At 41.8% G+C, this 18,082-nt stretch overlaps 1 protein-coding gene across 1 annotated transcript in view; it reads left to right on the top strand.

The window, feature by feature from the left end:
- PINX1 (PIN2/TERF1 interacting, telomerase inhibitor 1) overlaps positions 1 to 17,282 on the top strand; it is a 56,785-nt gene extending 39,503 nt beyond the window's left edge. The window contains exon 7 of the mRNA XM_009288939.2: positions 16,108 to 17,282. Coding sequence (XP_009287214.1) covers positions 16,108 to 16,713 — 606 coding nt within the window. The 3' untranslated portion in view covers positions 16,714 to 17,282. The remainder of the gene's footprint in view (positions 1 to 16,107) is intronic.
- The last annotated feature ends 800 nt before the right edge of the window (positions 17,283 to 18,082 follow it).

Here is an 18,082-nt window from a genome sequence, read left to right as displayed (position 1 = left end):
CACCGCCTTCCACCCGCCTGCCAGAGATTTCATGACTGTCGATAAATTCCTTAGTTACTTGAGAAGCCGTTGCTATAGAAAATGTCCTTTTATGCGTGTTTGTACTGGCTTGTCTAAATGAGTGTCAATACCGGCATCTGACTGGGCAAAAAAAACCTGTCAGTATCTGCCTTCTGATGTTAACATTGGCAGCAGCTTCTTGTAACTGTTGCAGGGAAGTAGCTCTGGTGGCCAAATTCTTTCAAAATTCAGATATTACCTGTTTGAGTATTTAACTCTTTCATGAAATCTCTAAATGTCACTCTTTTCTGTTACCGTGCTGCTGTCCACCAGAGCTTCTCAGGACAAGACGCAAGGTGATCTGGAACCATTTTTCACTCGTGGGATGCAGTTATTAATTCCTCTCTTCCGTGTTTCTGTGTGTTAGGTTTCTTTTCATAGGAGGTAAGTTTGGAAAGGACCTTAAGGGCTCACCAAATCCATCACCTTTTCTCTAAGAGGGATCAGGTCTGCTCGCATGAGTCTTGACAGATGTGTTTTAAAAAAAAACCACTAAATGGGTGCCTCTCTTACATGAACTCCACAAACTCTGCAGAGTCTGTTGTGTGCTTGACTAAACATAGGAAGGCTTTTCCAACTCTTAAAACTGCATCTCTGTCGCTACCATTTGAGATCGTTATTTCTTTACCGTGGGGAATAGAACACGGAGATAAGACTGCTGTTCTTTTCCGACCTTTGACATTAAGGTTGCTCTAAGAATTGTAAACCCAAATCATGCATTCCTACTTGTAGCCTCGGTTAGGGTTTTAATAGCTTCTGGCATGTCAAACAGAGATGTGACTGGCATATTTTCAGTTTTTTTCAATCATGAGTCTAAATTACCATCTTTCTACTTACAGCAAGTACAACCTGGCCAGCCCCTAGTGTGAATCAGGGGAAGGCTCAGACTCTGGCTCTGTAGTATGGCATCTTAACCGTTGCCGTGACCCTAAACCACCAGATATTTGCTGTGTCTGGCCTTTCCTCTGAACGTATTTTGGGGAATTAAACAGTATTAAATGGCTTTTCCAGTTCAGAAAGTGTGTGTGGGAAGTGGGGGAAGATGTTGTCTTGGGTAGGGCAGGTTGAAAGGGAAGCTTGCGGTGGCTTTGGGTTAAGTTATCTGGAGTTACTGCGTATGCATTTGCTGATATAACTTGCTCCTCCTTTTCCCTCCTGGATCCTGGTGACCAGTCATCCACATAAGTAAATTCCCTCCCAAACTCCCAAACAGCAGTGAACGAGCTGTTTCTCTCCAAGACAAAACCCCCTGTACGCTTCTGGAGATAGTTTGTGCCAGGGACCCTTCCCAGTCCAACCATATGGACAAGACTGGCTCCTTCCACCCTATATAGTCCTCCAGTACCATTCCAGCAGTCTTTCAACTCCCAAACGTGCCCGTATCCCTTCAGAGGATGTGTAGCAGATAGCCTAAGTTTCACGTTGGGAAAGTAGTGATGCCACGGGACTGGCTTGCGCAATGTTGGGTGGGCTTTGTAGCTTGCAGAGGACTCTGCTCCTGCAGTTATGCTGTTACTAATTTAAAGCTAGCTTGAATACACCTACACGAAAAGCGTACCAAGAATTCCCAGAGCGGCATCCTATGGTGAACTCTTTCTCAACCGAAACAGAGAGATAAATCAAAGTTTGTGCTTTTTAACTACTACAGACGTGCAGCACACACGGGCAAGGCTATTAGAGAAAAGAGAATATGGTCTCTCTCCAGAGAGTTGAATCTGTCATAGTGACTCCAGGCATAACAGGATATACAAATGGTTCTATTTCACTGCTTTGTTTTAATGTTGATTTGTTTGTAGTCTGCCCAAGATAGTAATTGGTGTCTTACAAGTATAAAGACAAAGGTGTCTGCCCTGAAGAACTCACTAACGAAAAACACTACTGTACAGTGTTAATGCACAGTCAAATTTTCTGCTTAATGAACCAATCGTTTTGATAAAATCTCTACCTCCTGGTGAATTCTCTGCTTTGATTTTCCCCTGGACTCCCATCTTCTTTTACACCTCACTTTGTATTCATCTTCTTTTACACCTCACTTTGTATTCTTTTTTGCTCTGCTTTAAATTTTGGGGGCAGTTTGCACTTTAATCAACATTTTATGGTGTAGCTCCTTGAAAGGAAGTGAATCACCTCTTTCATTAGGAACAAACAAAGTTGGTCTGATGTTGCAACTGTGTGGGTATTTAAGCTGAGAAATTGGAAGACCCTGGCCTGGCACAGGATTTTAGGAGGAATGGTGGTGCGACGTTAGCTTTTAGGCCCTTCAGCATGCTGCGGTTGCTAACAGGTTGTAACATGGATATTAGTGCCTGCATTTGCAATGCTCATATCCAGAATAATAATTGAACAATTCCTCCTCTTTAGTGATGTGTTGGCTTCTTACCACCTATGACTTAGCATGGATTCTTTTTTTCTTCAAGAGGTGTTGATTGCTGTGAAAATAGTCGTGTTAATGGTTGCCATCTGCACCTTACCCTCACCACTTCCATTTATATGTTATTGCCCCTTTTCCAGAGGTGATCTCCTCTGCAGCAGAGGTGGTGGAACAGACTCTGTGACTGCTTCTCATCTGCTTCAGCACAAAATCAGCCAGTTACTCTAAATCGTCTTTAGTGGTGGTTTATACTGTCATTATTGTTTTCCCATTTCACATTGAGCCTCACTTCCATCTTAAATCAACACCTACCTTTTAGCACCAATCATGTTCTCATGAAGGAGATACGTCTGAGAAACCGGTTTAAAGGTAGTATGAATGTGCATTAATGGTAAGCAGTGCTGGCACACTTCACTGTTGGGGACTTGGACTTCTTTAATCAGCATTACATGGATTTTCTCTTTAACCTGTATCTGCGTGGTATGCTGCTTTCAAAGTTGTCCAACTACTAATGTATACCACATTTTAGACGCGCAGAACTGTCAGTAGCAGTAGCAGGCTGGATGGGCTGCTGAAATATGTCCTGACTTCCTAATTTTTATACTATTTAGTGTTAGGTTATCTTTCACCCAAGTGCATTACTTTATATTTATCAACACTGAATTTCTTTTGCTATCATTTTAATTACTTAGTGCTACCTCATTTTAAGCCTGGTTTCCAGGTCAATTAAGCATATATGATTATCCCGTTTGTCTGTTCCATCCTTTCTCACTGATTTTAACCACATTACATAGGCAGACAGCAGCCTTACAAATATTAAGTTCCTACTGTCTGTGAAAATAAGTGGTCGCATAAAGAGGAAAGACAAATTGTTTTCCCAGCTGGGCTCAACTGTATTATTAGACATCAGAGAATCCACGCAGAGGAAAGCCGTTATGAATGCCGTAACCACAGGAACAGCTTCTGTCAGAACTTGCGCTTCATTAGATATGGGGTCATCCAGCCACAAGATGCAAAGCCACAGGAAGCCAAGTTGCTTTGCTTAGAGTTACTACAACTGTCCTTTTTTAAATGAAAAACGTAGCTCAGATCTTGGAGTAGCCGTGACCTTCATCTGTGCTTGGAATGACTTCTTTAAAAACTCCGTGGCTCCACCCCTCTGCTTTTCTGATGGCATTAAGTGTGGGGTAATGAAGGAAAGAAACAAAACTGAGCTGGCGTTGCTGAGTCACTGCCGAGATTTGAGACTGTCTGACTTGTTGGTGGGGCTCGGCTCAAGATGGAGGGACCACCCAGCTTTTGCAGGTAGCAGAAGGGATTAGCAGAGGGCTCACCTAATGAAAGGAGGGCAGGGTAGTAGGAAGACTGACTGAAAGGAGGTAAAGCAAAAGTAGAAAGCAGCTTTTAAGGGTGGATTTTGAGAGTTTAATTAGGGGTAAACAAAATCTTTTAAAGCTTCTGTGCTCTTGCTAAATGCTAGGCCACTCAGGTCCCTTGGGCAAGGGTCTTTTTTCCTCTTTTCTCTACACCCTTTTAGTGTTCAACGTCAAGCAAGAATTTCTGTGCGGTCTGGCATCTGGTTTCTCTCTGCTTCAGAACACTTAGGACGTCTGAGTGAACTACTCCAAGCCTTCCACTAAGGATTTGAGACCCCAACCAACACCGCTTCCCTCTCAACAGAACAGCTTGCCGCCACGCGGCTGAGGGGCTGGAGACAGAAGCTGTGGCTTACGCTGTTTGCCTTTGCTTACCTGTAGACAGCAGAGTATTAGGAGCAAATGAGACATTGGGAACAAATCGGTCTTTCCTTTAATCTGACATTTCCTCCTGAGTCTTCTCTTCGTTTTGCTGCTTATTCCTGGAGCAGTTTGCTGTTAAGCTGTGATAAGCATCCCATTCCCACTCCTTTTTCAAAGCTCCTGTGCCAGGAGACGTTCTGGCTTGGAACACGCACGCTGCCTGCAGGATTGCCTACCTGGCAATTGTTTTGTACCCACTCATAGCTTTAACCTGCAAGTCCCTTGAGGCACAGGTTATGTGTTTTGTGTGGTTCACTGGGCAACCATAGAGCACTTCATTCCCCTTAGGGTGTTATATAAAGTGTTAATAATAAAATCCTAGGAAATCTATTTGGAATTACAGGCACAGGGATTTTCTGATTGTCGTTTTTTACATTACCGCTAACCTTTGTGCAGTACCATAAAGCTAATACTTAGCACAATGAAAGATATGTGTGTCTTTAAAACTCACCCAGGTCAAAATTAAATTGTTTTGTACCCACTCATAGCTTTAACCTGCAAGTCCCTTGAGGCACAGGTTATGTGTTTTGTGTGGTTCACTGGGCAACCATAGAGCACTTCATTCCCCTTAGGGTGTTATATAAAGAATAAAAAATAAAATCCTAGGAAATCTATTTGGAATTACAGGCACAGGGATTTTCTGTTTTTTACATTACCGCTAACCTTTGTGCAGTACCATAAAGCTAATACTTAGCACAATGAAAGATGTGTGTCTTTTGTCGTTTTTTACATTACCGCTAACCTTTGTGCAGTACCATAAAGCTAATACTTAGCACAATGAAAGATATGTGTGTCTTTAAAACTCACCCAGGTCAAAATTATAGAAGCAACCATCACAAAAAAAAAAAAAAGGGAAAAAAAAAACCAGGTAAGGAGGAAGGGAAGCAGCAAAGACGGATGAAATGAAGGCTATGGTTTGCAAGGTGCAGAAGTTGAAGGGAGGCAAGAAAAGCAGAGCAGAAACACAAAGGTCAGCCATGGAAAACAAGCCAAAGGAAATGAAGTCTGAGGAGTTTGAAAGTGGAAAGTGAGGCTCTTTACTCCCAGAGGAGGAAAGTAATGTAAACCCAAGAGCAGTCTGGACAGGTACAGATGTGAAACACAAATAAACTAAATATTTTCACCTTTAATGCTTGGGAGATCAGAGCTGGATTGCCTATGAGCAGAAAAGCTGAGGTAAGATCCTGACTGTGAGGGTACAAACTGTCTCAACGTCATATGGCCATCTATCAGTTTTGAAGCACAAGACCTGTCGTCTTTACTTGGATAGTTAAGATTTTCTTTGGCATTGAAGCAGGCCTTGGTAATGTAGATACTGTACGTGCTGATCTAAGCTATTCTCTCCTCAAATGGCTTGCTTGCATAGGTTAAAACAGATGAGTTGTTTTGCAGGTTGATAGAGCCCAAGTTCTGCCAAAGATTGCAGATTTCACAAACTGACCATGAAAAGCCAGCATCTTTGTTACAGGTCATGGCATACGTGCTCTGTCTTGCTCAGGCTACAAGGCTGCAGAGGTCATGCTGGCACTTGTAGTCCCCAGGGATTACCCATAAAGTAGTGCCAACTGCTTGATGACAAGTTTTCCACCTGCCGTGTGGCTGAAGTGGTCTGTTCACTGTCATGTTCTCAGTAGGGACCACCTTAGTTTGGTGCATCAAGACAAGAACAGCTATTGCTGGATCTAAAATCAGTATTTCAGAGGACGGTCACTGTTGCTGACATACTCAAGGATGAGAAATGTGGAGATGTAATCACATACTTTCTCCCTCTTCTTTCCTGAACGTTATTCCTCCTCTGTACATCATAAGTGCCATCTTTCTTCATCCCAATAACCACTCCAAACTGATCCTTTCTCCTTTTCTTCCCTCCTTTCATCCTCCTTTATGCTTCCTTAGCTCCCCAGGTCCCCATGAAGTGGGAAGTCTACTTCAGGCTTATTAGAAACCTTTGTCTAATTACTTTGGCACCTTAACAGCCAGACTTACGTTTCAGTATCAAGGGGATAGAGGCAGCATTGAAGGGATACCCAGGACTCTTTACACTTCTAGCAAGCGTGCAGGAGGCCGAAATACCTGTCCTACAGTAGGAAGCCTCAGGAATGGGAAATATTTTGTTTCCTGCTGAAATAAGAGGGAGTTTTTAGGCTTTCCCTGTTAGGACAGCAACAATTGCTGCCATTCCCTACTAGCTGTTGTGGAGCGTGGGGATGAATACCCCAGAACGGAGGTTCTGTCCTTGCCTCCTCAAGCAGTCTTTCCATACTAAATGATGTCACTTACCAAGTTTGTGTTGCATCTTGCTTATGGTTACAGTCATCCTGTCTTTCCTCCTTTTGATACTCTTGTTGCCAAAGTTAATTTAGAACCAAATTATAAGCCTTTCACCTTGAATTCTGGAATTTATTAACTGTAGTGTTCTGTGTAAATACTTACTACTGGTAATGTTAATGAATGTGGAAAAACAGCAAAGGCTGTAAATCCAAATAAAGTCAGAACATCTTACATCTTCTTTTAAAGCACAGTGTTCACCTTTGCTTCTGTGCTGCTTGGAGTATAATATGTGCCTCCAGGAACTTGGAAGCTAACGCTGCAAGTGAGTACAGAACAATACAAGTCTCTGCAGAAATGTTGCTCTGATAACTTTGCTTTTTTGGCCTACATTTCTCAGTGGTTATTATTTGTTAATTATGCTATATAGCGCTCACATGTGGGCTAATTACTTCCCCAGAGAGGTTACAATAAAATGATGGACAGAACAAGGGCAGGATGTTACACCTATCGGAGAGTAAAAGGGTAAGGTAGGACACGGGCAGTATGGTTAGTTAAACACACTGTGTTTGAAAATGGAGTAGCATTATGAAGCGTAGAGTAGAAGAGTTGGGTTGGTTTGTGGGGGGAGAGGATGGCTGCTAATTTCAGTTGATCTGAGGATTTGACTTGTCAGGATAGTTGTGCGAGGAAGCACCAAAACTAAAGGCAGCAATGAAGAAAAAATGCAGAAATTTATGAAAGAAGGCTGCAGGGAGATTGTACCTGGCTTGGTTATAGTTGCAGGGCTGTGCTGTGTGAATGCTTGAAAACGAGAATAAGATCCGTATGAACTGTAGGTACACTGCATGAGTGATATTCCTTGAAAAATAAAACCCTTTCCTCAGACAAACTTTTTTCTTCAGACCCTTATAGATAGGGGAGAAGAAAAAAATGTCCATACACATCTGTGCAGTCCTATTTCTGATCTCAGTTCTCATTCTCGCTGCTTGTCTTTGTTTTTCTGCATCTGTCTTTTAGTCTGCACGCTTTCAGGCAGGAGGGCTCTGCTGGTATTTATGGTCTGTGCTGCTCTAAATTGTAATGTTCTGATGCATCTTCCTGTGCTGCGAATACTTCTTCACACCTGCTTAGAGAAAAGGAACCAAGTCATGATGAAGGCACACTTAACAAATAAGTGACTAAAAAGTGACACAAGGTATTTCTCAGCAGCTCCTGGGCCACTGCTTGTGCTGAAAAACAGGAAATGTCTGTACCTTGCACAGAGATCTGACTTGATTTTGATACGTGGATCAGCTCCCTAGCATATTACCCTCTCAGAGCAGAGAAGCGGAAGAGTTTCAAGTGTGGATTTTCCTTTTGAGAAGCGTTTTGTAAGGGGGAGGGGAAAGGAGTGAAGGTTTGGCTGTTTAAATTACCTGCTTCAAATGCTCCTAGAAGCACTTTCTTTATACACAGATACGCTTTTCTACATTTATTATTAGAAAAGAGATAGAAGTGAAGTTTTACACGGGCAGGTGTTATTTTCAGATTTCAAAGTACATGTAGTTTCCTCTGCCAGAAGCCAAGCTGTGATGCTGACCGTGCTTGCTCTCGGAATTGCTACCAGAACTCCTTTCTCTCCTCTGGGTACTTCCAATGATTTTTATTGCGGCCTTTCTCTCAGTGGCTTATCTCGGCATCTGAAATCTTCAGAGCCCTTGTTAATACCTTTGCTTGTATTCACAATTTGGCTGGCCAAGCCCACTTGTTACTTCTCACGTAGTCCATTCAGTTTCTTCTGTATCTGTGGGGTGCAGGAAGAAATCCTGAACTCAAGAAGGGTTCGGTCTTCTGAATCCTGATTAGAAAGGATTAACAGCAGCTGCCTATTCCACACACATTACAAAGGGATAATGAAAAGCGCCCGGGGAATGACAAGACAGTAGTAAACTACTATGTGAAGAAGGCTTGGATTGCTTCTGAGTGTGCCTTGCAGTACTACTGCTGCGTGAACGATACCTACGGTACTGGGATGACAGTCCTGGACATTTGAAGGCGTTGACATTTAGAGTATAGGTACAGGACGAAAAGACCAGTCTGCACTGACTTGACTATAGTCCTGCCCGCTCCTTTAAAATACTGTATTTGAGAGTCTCTTGATGATGTCATTATATACGGGTATATCGCAGAACAGATGAAAATTGTGATGTGTCTGTTTGCTGTTGAGTGCCATAGCCACGTAGCACTGTCAGGTGAGTGGAACAGCGGGGTTATTTCAGTGCTTGCACAGTGCCTTGCACATCTGTGATACCTCTATTGAAGGATCTCAAAGCGCTTTACAAACACTTAATGAAACTCTTAGCTCTGCTGCGAGTTTCATATAGTTGATAAGGCATGTTTTGTGCTTTGATAGCCTGTGCCAGAGCTGGAGGGAATAACTTCTTCTCCAGGGTTTCCCACCGGCTGGGAAGAGAACTTGGGAAACATGTCCTTCCCAGTCCTGTGCTCGCTTTGCCGGGCCATACTTCCTCTGTTATTCAAGGTGAAAACAGAATGTTTAAAATTGATTTAGGTGCTTCTGGGAAGATGAAGTCACTGTGTTTGGATCTCTGTATCGTGCCAATAGAGAGATCCTAGGGGAAATCTCTTCCTTTAGTTTTGTTTATATTCAGTCTAATGCACAGATGTAATTTGCAAGGAAATGCAAAGGAAAAGAGGTTTTGCTGGCCTCAGCAGCGTAGCTAGAGTGAAATGAGATGTCACAAGGATATCTAAGTGTCTCTCTCTCAAGATATGAAAAGGATTTTTATTCTCTGCAGTGTGCTGATTTTTAACTCTTTCCGTAAGTGCCTTCAGTCTTCTGCACCTCTTGTGCGTTATCTCACTGCGTGTATTCTCCCTTAACCTTTCACAGGCTGCCTTCTGCTCGTGCATTTTACTCGTTGCCTTTGTTTGCTAAAACTTAAATGAATGCTTTTTTTTCCTGAAAAGTGTAAGAACAGTAGGAGGAAATCTGTGTGCTCTGTGCGACACGGTATCAGGGTTCCCAAGCTGACATTAGAAATACAGGTGTTGTAACTGCTAATATTGTAACTGTTAGTACTGTAGGACTGACCAGGATCTGATAATGACAGCCAGAACGAATCCCCATGACTATCATTGTAATCAAGTCTCTGGCCAAAATTTAATCCGTTGCACCTTTGCAACCCTGTTGCTTCCTGTTACGCTGTTGTTTTCAGGCTGAAGGCAAAACCTGGCTGAGTATTACAGCTTATTGTACCGCTCCCGTTTCATTGATGGAAACAGGCTGGGATCCAGTACATCGTACGACAGTAAAAACATATTGTTTATATGACAAGCAAATGGCATTTTGGATACCTAGAGATTACATTCAGGAGGAGAGATGGAGGCTTTCTATTTTAGCAGTAATAATGTGTGAATTATAAGAATTATGAAAATGCTAAAATTGGCCACTTGCTGGGGGATGAGCTTTTGGCAAAAATATCGAATAGAATTACAAGACAGCCTGGGAGGATTTGAATGTAGTTTTAATAGAAACACATCACCACGGAATTTAAAAAAAAAAATAAAAAATTGAGTCAGCAGATACAATGTAAAAGCACTTGAAAACCAAGCACCTATAGATTTATACAGTAGAATGAAACGGGTGCTGTTATGTGGTAATAAAACCTCCTCAGTAGGATACGGTGCCGTATCAGAACAGGTATCCGGAAAGATTGTGGAACCTCCGTCCTTGGAGGTTTCCATGACTCTGCTACCAAAAGCTGACCTGGTCTAGCATTGGCGGTAGTCCTGCTCCAGGCTGGAGGCTGGATTAAAGACCTCCAGAGGTCACTTCCAATCAATGATTCTGTGAATAACCCTAAAATTATTCTAAGCAGAGATTTACTACAGTAAAAGTCCTTGGCATTTTTAATTGCAAGAGGAGCAGTCTGACTGCTCTTCCCTTTGTAGTTGCACATGGAGGCAAGTGTAGCAAAAATGGATCTTCATAATTCCATGGAGAAAACAGTTGGATTTTTTTTTTCCTTGTCCACTTTCCATTAGTTACTTCCTAACCTCTCTCCTTGTCCTTGCTGGGTAAGAGACAGAGCTGATAGTTCATGTGGAGTATAGTAGTTAATATCCAACTGCAAGATAGCAGCTGATTTTTCAATGTATTCTAGCACAAAAATTATTTTAATGGCGTCAAACAGGAAAGTGCTTCTCTATAGTAATTGGAACTTGTCCTTTAAAAAGTGCTATCATGTCATACAGCCCAGCCAGGTATTAGACATTCAGGGTTTTCATTCCATTTCCCATAAGTGGATTCCTTGCTGTATTGGCACTCAGCATAAATAGTAGTAAAATTAAACCTTGCTATGGTTATGTGAGGTATCCTGGTGATTAGAATACCGGGATCAACAAAAGAAGGAAATTGCAGGTGACCTGAACTTTTGCCATTTCTTTCCAGGTTTAGTGTTCCTGCTTTTCATCTCTTTCATTAAACACTCTTTTATTACCAGGAGGCCAAATTGTATCCCCGTTTAAGTTTTTAAAGCATTACAGGGCTGGAAGATGCTTCTAGAGTTCAGATCTTCCATTCTGTCATGGTTTAACGAAAATGGTAAAAGGATTAACTCTACCTCATGTTTTCCTGATAGTTGTCGTGAGTTGCTTTCAATGGTTGAGACTCCCAGTGACTGTTGAGGCTTCACATATATACTGATAGATTTCTCCTACTAGCAAAGTTTCATGTTGGTAATTTACATCTGCTGCTGCTTGTCCTTTCCTCATAAGCACAGGGAAGACTGTCCCCTTTTCGCTTTGCATCAGCCCTTGCTGTGTTGGAAGTCTGTTATCATTAGCTCTTCATAAGATGCTGTCTGCAGTATACCAATCTTAATCAGGTAAATTGAAAACAGTAGAGCCTCCTGGGTACCCGTTCTTATGCCAGAATTGACTTCAGAACTGATGGTACGTGGCCTTATTTATGCATGTATTTATTTTAATCCTGCTTAGACTCATCATGCTACAAGTCTTTGTTCACTCTCTTGCCTGTTTGATCCCAATCCAAATGTTTATGCTCATACTTAACTTTAAGTTGTCAACTCCTTAAAGCAAGACTCTGTCATCCTTAACGTCTGAAAGCTCCAGAGTGACTCTTCATGAATAATCCGCTGTGCTTCTCTCCATTACAGCTAGACCTGGGTTAGAAAGATACAGGGATGCCCTCAGTTCTTGCCTGTCAAGTTTTGTGCACTGCACGGGGGTCATACCAACGCACCTCTGCAGTGAGGATCTGAAGTAGCAGAAACAGAACTGGATTATATTAATCTTATTGTTATGGTTTCTCAACAAGAAAGTAGCTAATCACTGTGGTTCAGCCAGGCTGCAGAAGGGGCTTGTTGCATTTTAAAGCTATGAATGGTTATGTGATTGCCTTGTAACTCAGGCTAGAGGTTTAGCCTCTACTTACTTCATCTAGCCCATTTTCTGTAATTTAAGCGAGAATCTACTGAAATTGTAGTTTAGCTTTATTCTGCCTTTATGCTCACCCCTTCTGTACTTTTCCTTTTGTGTCATTTTTGTGAATTTGAGCTAACAAAAATGCTTGTCAGTTAGTACCCCCTCATTTGCAAATGAGGAAGCAAAGGCATGTGAAATTACTTCAGTAATTGTAGTTCATATGTGGCAGATCTGAGACTGTATAGTAGATTTTTTGATTCCCCTATGCTAAGCTTCAAGTGCTAAGAAAGAAACACTTGCAGGCTGAAGAGGAGGGAAACTTCACTGAATTAATCCAAGGTGCTTCTGTTGCTTATGTACTGGCACCCGTTGTCTTTGCTGTTTGGTTATATCTCGCTTTTCCTCCCAGAGTACCATGCGGATGCAGTTTTTCTTTTTGGATTTTAATTCTTCAACCTAAGGTCTTAAATCTCCAAAGATATTTGGGTTTCAAACTCATTTGATTTCATGAGGTGTCTAAATACTTTCCACTTTGGGCTTCTACTGTTGCCAAACTGTTTTCTCGATGTGATGTGAATTGTTTATATAATTGACCATAATCCCTTTTTTTTTCCTTCACTAAATAACTGTGGCTGAAAGGTGCTCTGAGATTATGATGCCTTAGAGATGCAATCCTGATCCTGCAGGAATCAAGGGAACCAGGATTTCACTCTGTAAGTTTAGCATACTAGCTTAATGATTAAATCAGCATTGTGTGTCTCAAGTGAAGAAAGCAGGCAGAAAAAAAACTGGTGGTACTTAGAGTGCTTTATGTGCTTCAAATTATTTTCCATACATTTAACTAATTACATAAGCAGATGATATTTACAGGGGACTTCTGGCTATAATTGACCTTCATCTTTTCCTGTGCACTTCCCAGCCTCTCCTTGAATTTTCCTATTGTTTCCTCTTAATCATTCCACATTTAACACCGTGTTTCAGGCAGTCCTTTTCTCTTGCTTGGGACCATCCTACCAATTCCACAGAGGCCAGTATTCCCAACTCCTTTGAACTTCTTCATCTCAGCCCCGTTTTCATGGCAATTTTGGAACTCATGGTGTGGACAAACATATCTCCTCCAAAGCCCAATCGTCAGGCCTCCCACCAGTTACAGCACGATTGCTCTTTTCCTTTTACGTGATCGTCAGTTCTTTGGAGCAGGAGTGTTTCTTTCCGTCTTTATCTTGTGTCATAAATTGCTTTTCAGAAGTTGCAGCAACGCAGTACACATTTAAGTATGTATATCTTATTTTTCTTTGAAACTTTTATATGCGTGTGTTGGGGCAAGCAGGGGAGGAATTGCATAAACTGTGAGTCTCCTGTCGAGAGGTTAGAGAAAACCCATGTTTAGAGCTCAACGGTGTTCCCATGGCTACTAGGACAGGTACATCACGGGAGGGGGAACACTTCTGGCATTTAACAGCCCTTCCAGGTGATTTATGGTTTCACATAAGCTTTTCCTAAACTGAGAGGTTTTCTAGGGTTGGCACCTCTTTGCTTGTCTCCATGCCCTGTTAGTTCTGTGTTCAGTGGCCCGTGGTTATTAAAATTCTTATCAATAAAGGAGTTTCTGAGCAAGGTTTTTATTTTCTGGGATCATGCATACCTTCTGAACTCCTCAGCTTAACCAAAGGAACATTTATTTTTTTTTTTTAATGCCTAATGTATTTTATAAAAGAAATGCGTAGAGTTCAAGTAATATTTGCCTTCAATTACAGTAATTAAGTTGTCAGGACTTGAAGTCACCAAGGGAATGAGAAAATCCTTTCCTGGTTGGCCAGGGGGTAATTGGTGTTCTGGTCACAAGCACGTTTTACATATTGGGGTGGGGAGGGAAACTGTTCTGGCTGGCATCCGCGGCAGAAAACCTGGGAGACTGTTTGTCATTTTGCAATACAAGGTGTCAAAATCCTGCTGCGGGTAGAAGGAAAAGGAAAAGAAAGTGACCTGTTTAACTCTGCTTCAGCAGGGCATCTGTTTTTGATCCGCGGTAACGCTGCTTGCTTGGGTTGTGAGCTATATCTTATTAAAAAGAGAGCAACTACAAACGTAGCTCAATCCATTTATTCTGTGGATTCTGTCTTGTCAAACTTCTACTGCGGCTCCCCTTTCGAATGTAACCTATATGTATAGCTGTGTGTAGATACCTGCTTTTTTTTCCCCCCAAGTTCAACATCTCTTTGCAGACTTCTTTGCCAAAAGTCAAATAGTTTCATAAACTTACCTGAAGCTACACTACAAGGTATTCCTACAAGAAAAGTTCCTAATTTTTATAAGTGCCCGCGCAAACATTACTGGAATCTCGAGTGTAGCATTACTTTCGTTCCACTGGAATAGCTCTCTTGAAAGCAGATGTATGAGGAAATCGCTGCTCGTAATGCATCACTAATGACACAAATTTTTGCATTCCTGCTCATGTGAGTAAAGGTTATGGATGCATAAGGAGTCAGACCTGCAAAACCTTACTCGCAAACCCTAATAAACCCCACTTCAGCTAGCGAGTTTAATGATGCCCTGAAGAGAGCCAGATCACTTATCTACACCATCATGCAATAACTGTAAAGTGTTGAGATAAGTGGTTTTATATCTCCCAGTTTTCTGCTGGCCTTCGCCCTGCGTATCAGTTTGTGCCAGTGAAAGTGGGCGTGAAATATTACTGCTCCGATTTGGTTGCATTTTGTAGTCACTTCAGTTCACATACATGATGCAAGGGTAGAGTGGATGCTCTTATCTGTCTGTGCATTTATGAATGGAAAAACAGTGAAGTATCTCTGTCATACTACATTTGACTGTAATAGCTGTGGATTACCTCCCGTTCAAGAAGCGTGTTGCAGGCCAGATGTTGGTAAGGATTCTGCACAGTTCTTACCTGCTCAGCTTTTCCCATCGAGGGGGCTGTGCTTGGTTACCTGCAGTTCGTACAAGGCTTTTAAAAAAAAAAAAAAAAAAAAAAATCAATGTAAAATTTGGGACACTTCCAAGAGTCATTTGTGACTTTTGCCAAGCAAAAGGATATGCCACAAGGGGTTATTTTTGAGTGCTTCAGTATCCATGTAAACAAGTCTGAACTTCAGCTGCCTTTTTGGCTTGTTTATTTTGTAAGTCACAGATAATTTACCGAGTTATGTATTTTCATCTTGTTGCATTTGTTGCTTTTTCAGAGTCAATTCTCTTCGTGCCGTACATAACATCCAGCTCCAGAGCTATACTTTGCTTTTTGTTTTATTCTAGATAATAGACCCTCTTTATAGATACTCACCTGCAGCTAGAGTTCAGCAGCTATTTATTTTGTGTATGCAGAAGCCTTGTAAGATCTAACCTGTGATGTTGTTTTTGCCATCTGATAACATATGATCAAATGGAGCATGTTTAAATAACAACATCTAGGACACAATGACAGTAAACCAGCTACGAAACAAACATTTCTAAAGATCAGATAAGATGGAAGAGAGGCATCAATGCTGGATTGCTCCGTATATCATAAGTTCTTGCACTTTGCCGTAGAGGTATTCCAGGCATGGGATTTCCTTTATGCCACAGGCTAATAGATCGTACTGTGTTATTTTTCATGTTGTTTTATATCTTGTAGAGACATGTGCCTTTGCAAAGTGAGTGTAATACTCCAAGTATGATAGTATTATACATAATCTGCATGAGTTGCACAGGAGTAGGTAAACAGTAAGAAATTCAAAACAACAGAGAATTGTCTTGTTCTGTATTTTCTTGCTGCCTTCCATACTGCCACCTCTCCTCCCTAAACCTACGCTATCTTTTGCATTAAGGGCTGCCTCTCACTTCTGCCAAAGTCTATACTTTCACAATTAATTTTCAAAACACCTTATGGTTTTTAAACGTTTTTCTTTTTTTTCTAGATGAGGCGCTTAGGGACATGGTTCAGTGGGCATGGTGGTGTTGGGTCGATGGTTGGACTCGATGATCTTAGAGGTCTTTTCCAACCTCAATGATTCTATGATTTTATGATTCTTATTAGTGTGCCAAAAAATAACGCTTTTCCAACCTCAATGATTCTATGTTTCTTATTAGTGTGCCAAAAAATAACATTATGTTTAAAGCCATGATTTCTGACTCTCACTCCTGCTCCTCTTTGTTCACCTGCAGGAGGATAATACCGTTCCCGAGTCTCAGGAAGAGAAGAAGAGAAACCGCTGGCTCTCTGAGCCTGCAGACGGTTACAATACAGTGAAGAGTGTTCTCACTGTACAGGAATATTTCGCAAAGCGCATGGCAAAACTGAAGGGATCCCAGAACAAAACAGAAACAGAGGTGGACAATTCCTGCCCAACAGCTGACGAAGCTTTGGAGCCTTCAGAAGAACTGAAAACCAAAGTCAAAAAGAAAAAGAAGAAGCAGAAGAGAGATGAGGCAGAGAGTACAGAGTATTGTGAGAAACCAAAAGTGAAACAATCTAAGATAGGTAGCTTGAACGGAAAGGAACTGGATGCTCCATTAAATGAGCGTCACTCAGGGAAAAAGAAAAGGAAACATAAAGAGCAGCACGAAGGGGAAAGCGTTACTTGTGATGAAAATATGGGCAATGGAGAAATTTACACGGGAATATCTGATGGGGAAGATCTCAGCAGAAAGGACTATGAGGCAAAGCAAAAGAAACGCCGTAAGAAGAAACACAAAAAGCAAAAAGAGGAGGCAGATGAGTGTATGGAAGGAGCGCAGAGAAAGAAAAAGAAGCACTGCAAGCACATTTAACCATTTAAGAGTCAAGCTGGCACTCTGAGGTGACTGGAACTTTAGCATGTTAGAGGAGAAGTGTGTGTAAACACACCAGCCAGGCATCACGTCGTAATCCAGTCTTGAGCACACCGCTCTACCTCCAACTGAAACCACAGACTGTGTTTCAATATAGCTCTTTCAAGGGAGAACATGCTGACAGGCCAACATGAGCTTCAGTGCCATGTTAAAAAGGTCTCCATGTGTAGGGCCGAGGCTTGCACGGCTGCAAAGCAAGAATTGATAAAAACAGTTAGGCTTTGCCTCTTCCAGTATGGCAGACGGCTCACCGTAGTGGCTTTGCAAGAGCTATGTTTTAACACAGCAGACCCTATGCTGCCTTCAGCCCAGATTCACTCTGGTGCAACTCCATTCAAGTCAGATAACAGCAAGCAAAATCAGGCCTGGTTTTAACTGCTGTGGTTAAGGCTGTGAAAGCCAGTGAATTACTATCTGCTGCTTCACACGGACTGCATTTTTCTCAATCCGGGGGGGGGAAAAAAGTCACCCTACCACTGCCTTTATTATTAAAGCCACTGTTGTTTTCACTTGTGATAGCCCAGCTCTGCTTCTAAAAACAGGAGGGGTTTTGCAAAGCTGTATGTCTTTTTCCATTGATATTTGCAGTCGTGTCTAATTTTTTCATTGATCTCCTTTTACATATAAAATGATTGTTGTTTCTTCGCAAAATACTTAGTCTAATTAAAGGTTCACACCTGAGTGTCAGTACTAAAGAATGAAATAAAAAAAACTCCCTTTGTTTCCTAGCCAGTAGTTAACTACTGTCAAGCAATTGTAACTTTGCAACAAAGCTAAAGGAATCATAGAATCATTAAGGTTGGAAAAGACCTCTAAGATCATCGAGTCCAACCGTCAAGTCCCTAAGCACCGCATCTACATGTCTTTTAAATCCTTCCAGGGATGGGGACTCCACCCCTTCCCGGGGCAGCCTGGTCCAATGTTTAACCACTCTTTCAGTAAAGACATTTTTCCTCACATCCAATAAACCTCCCCGTCCTATCGCTTGTTCCTTGGGAGAAGAGACCGACCCCCACCTCGCTACAACCTCCTTTCAGGGAGTTGTAGAGAGCGATGAGGTCTCCCCTCAGCCTCCTTTTCTCCAGGCTGAACAACCCCAGTGCCCTCAGGAGCTGTGCCTTTGTTAACCATACCTAAATCTTTGGTTCCCAGGCAACACTCACGGTACCTTCAGTGGTGCATCTGGAATTCAAAACGTTGTCTTGGATGGAGGAAGGTTTTCTGTGAAATTAGGAGACCAGATTTTAAAAGCATGGCTGGTCAGATGCATTAGTATTGCCATTTATACATTGAAAATCTGCAGTTTAGA

This window comes from Aptenodytes forsteri, unplaced genomic scaffold (assembly GCF_000699145.1).
Source record: "Aptenodytes forsteri isolate BGI_AS27 unplaced genomic scaffold, ASM69914v1 Scaffold57, whole genome shotgun sequence".
Lineage (NCBI taxonomy): Eukaryota > Metazoa > Chordata > Aves > Sphenisciformes > Spheniscidae > Aptenodytes > Aptenodytes forsteri.
Note: the sequence above shows the minus strand (reverse complement) of the source record. Positions and strands in the feature narration are given on the sequence as shown.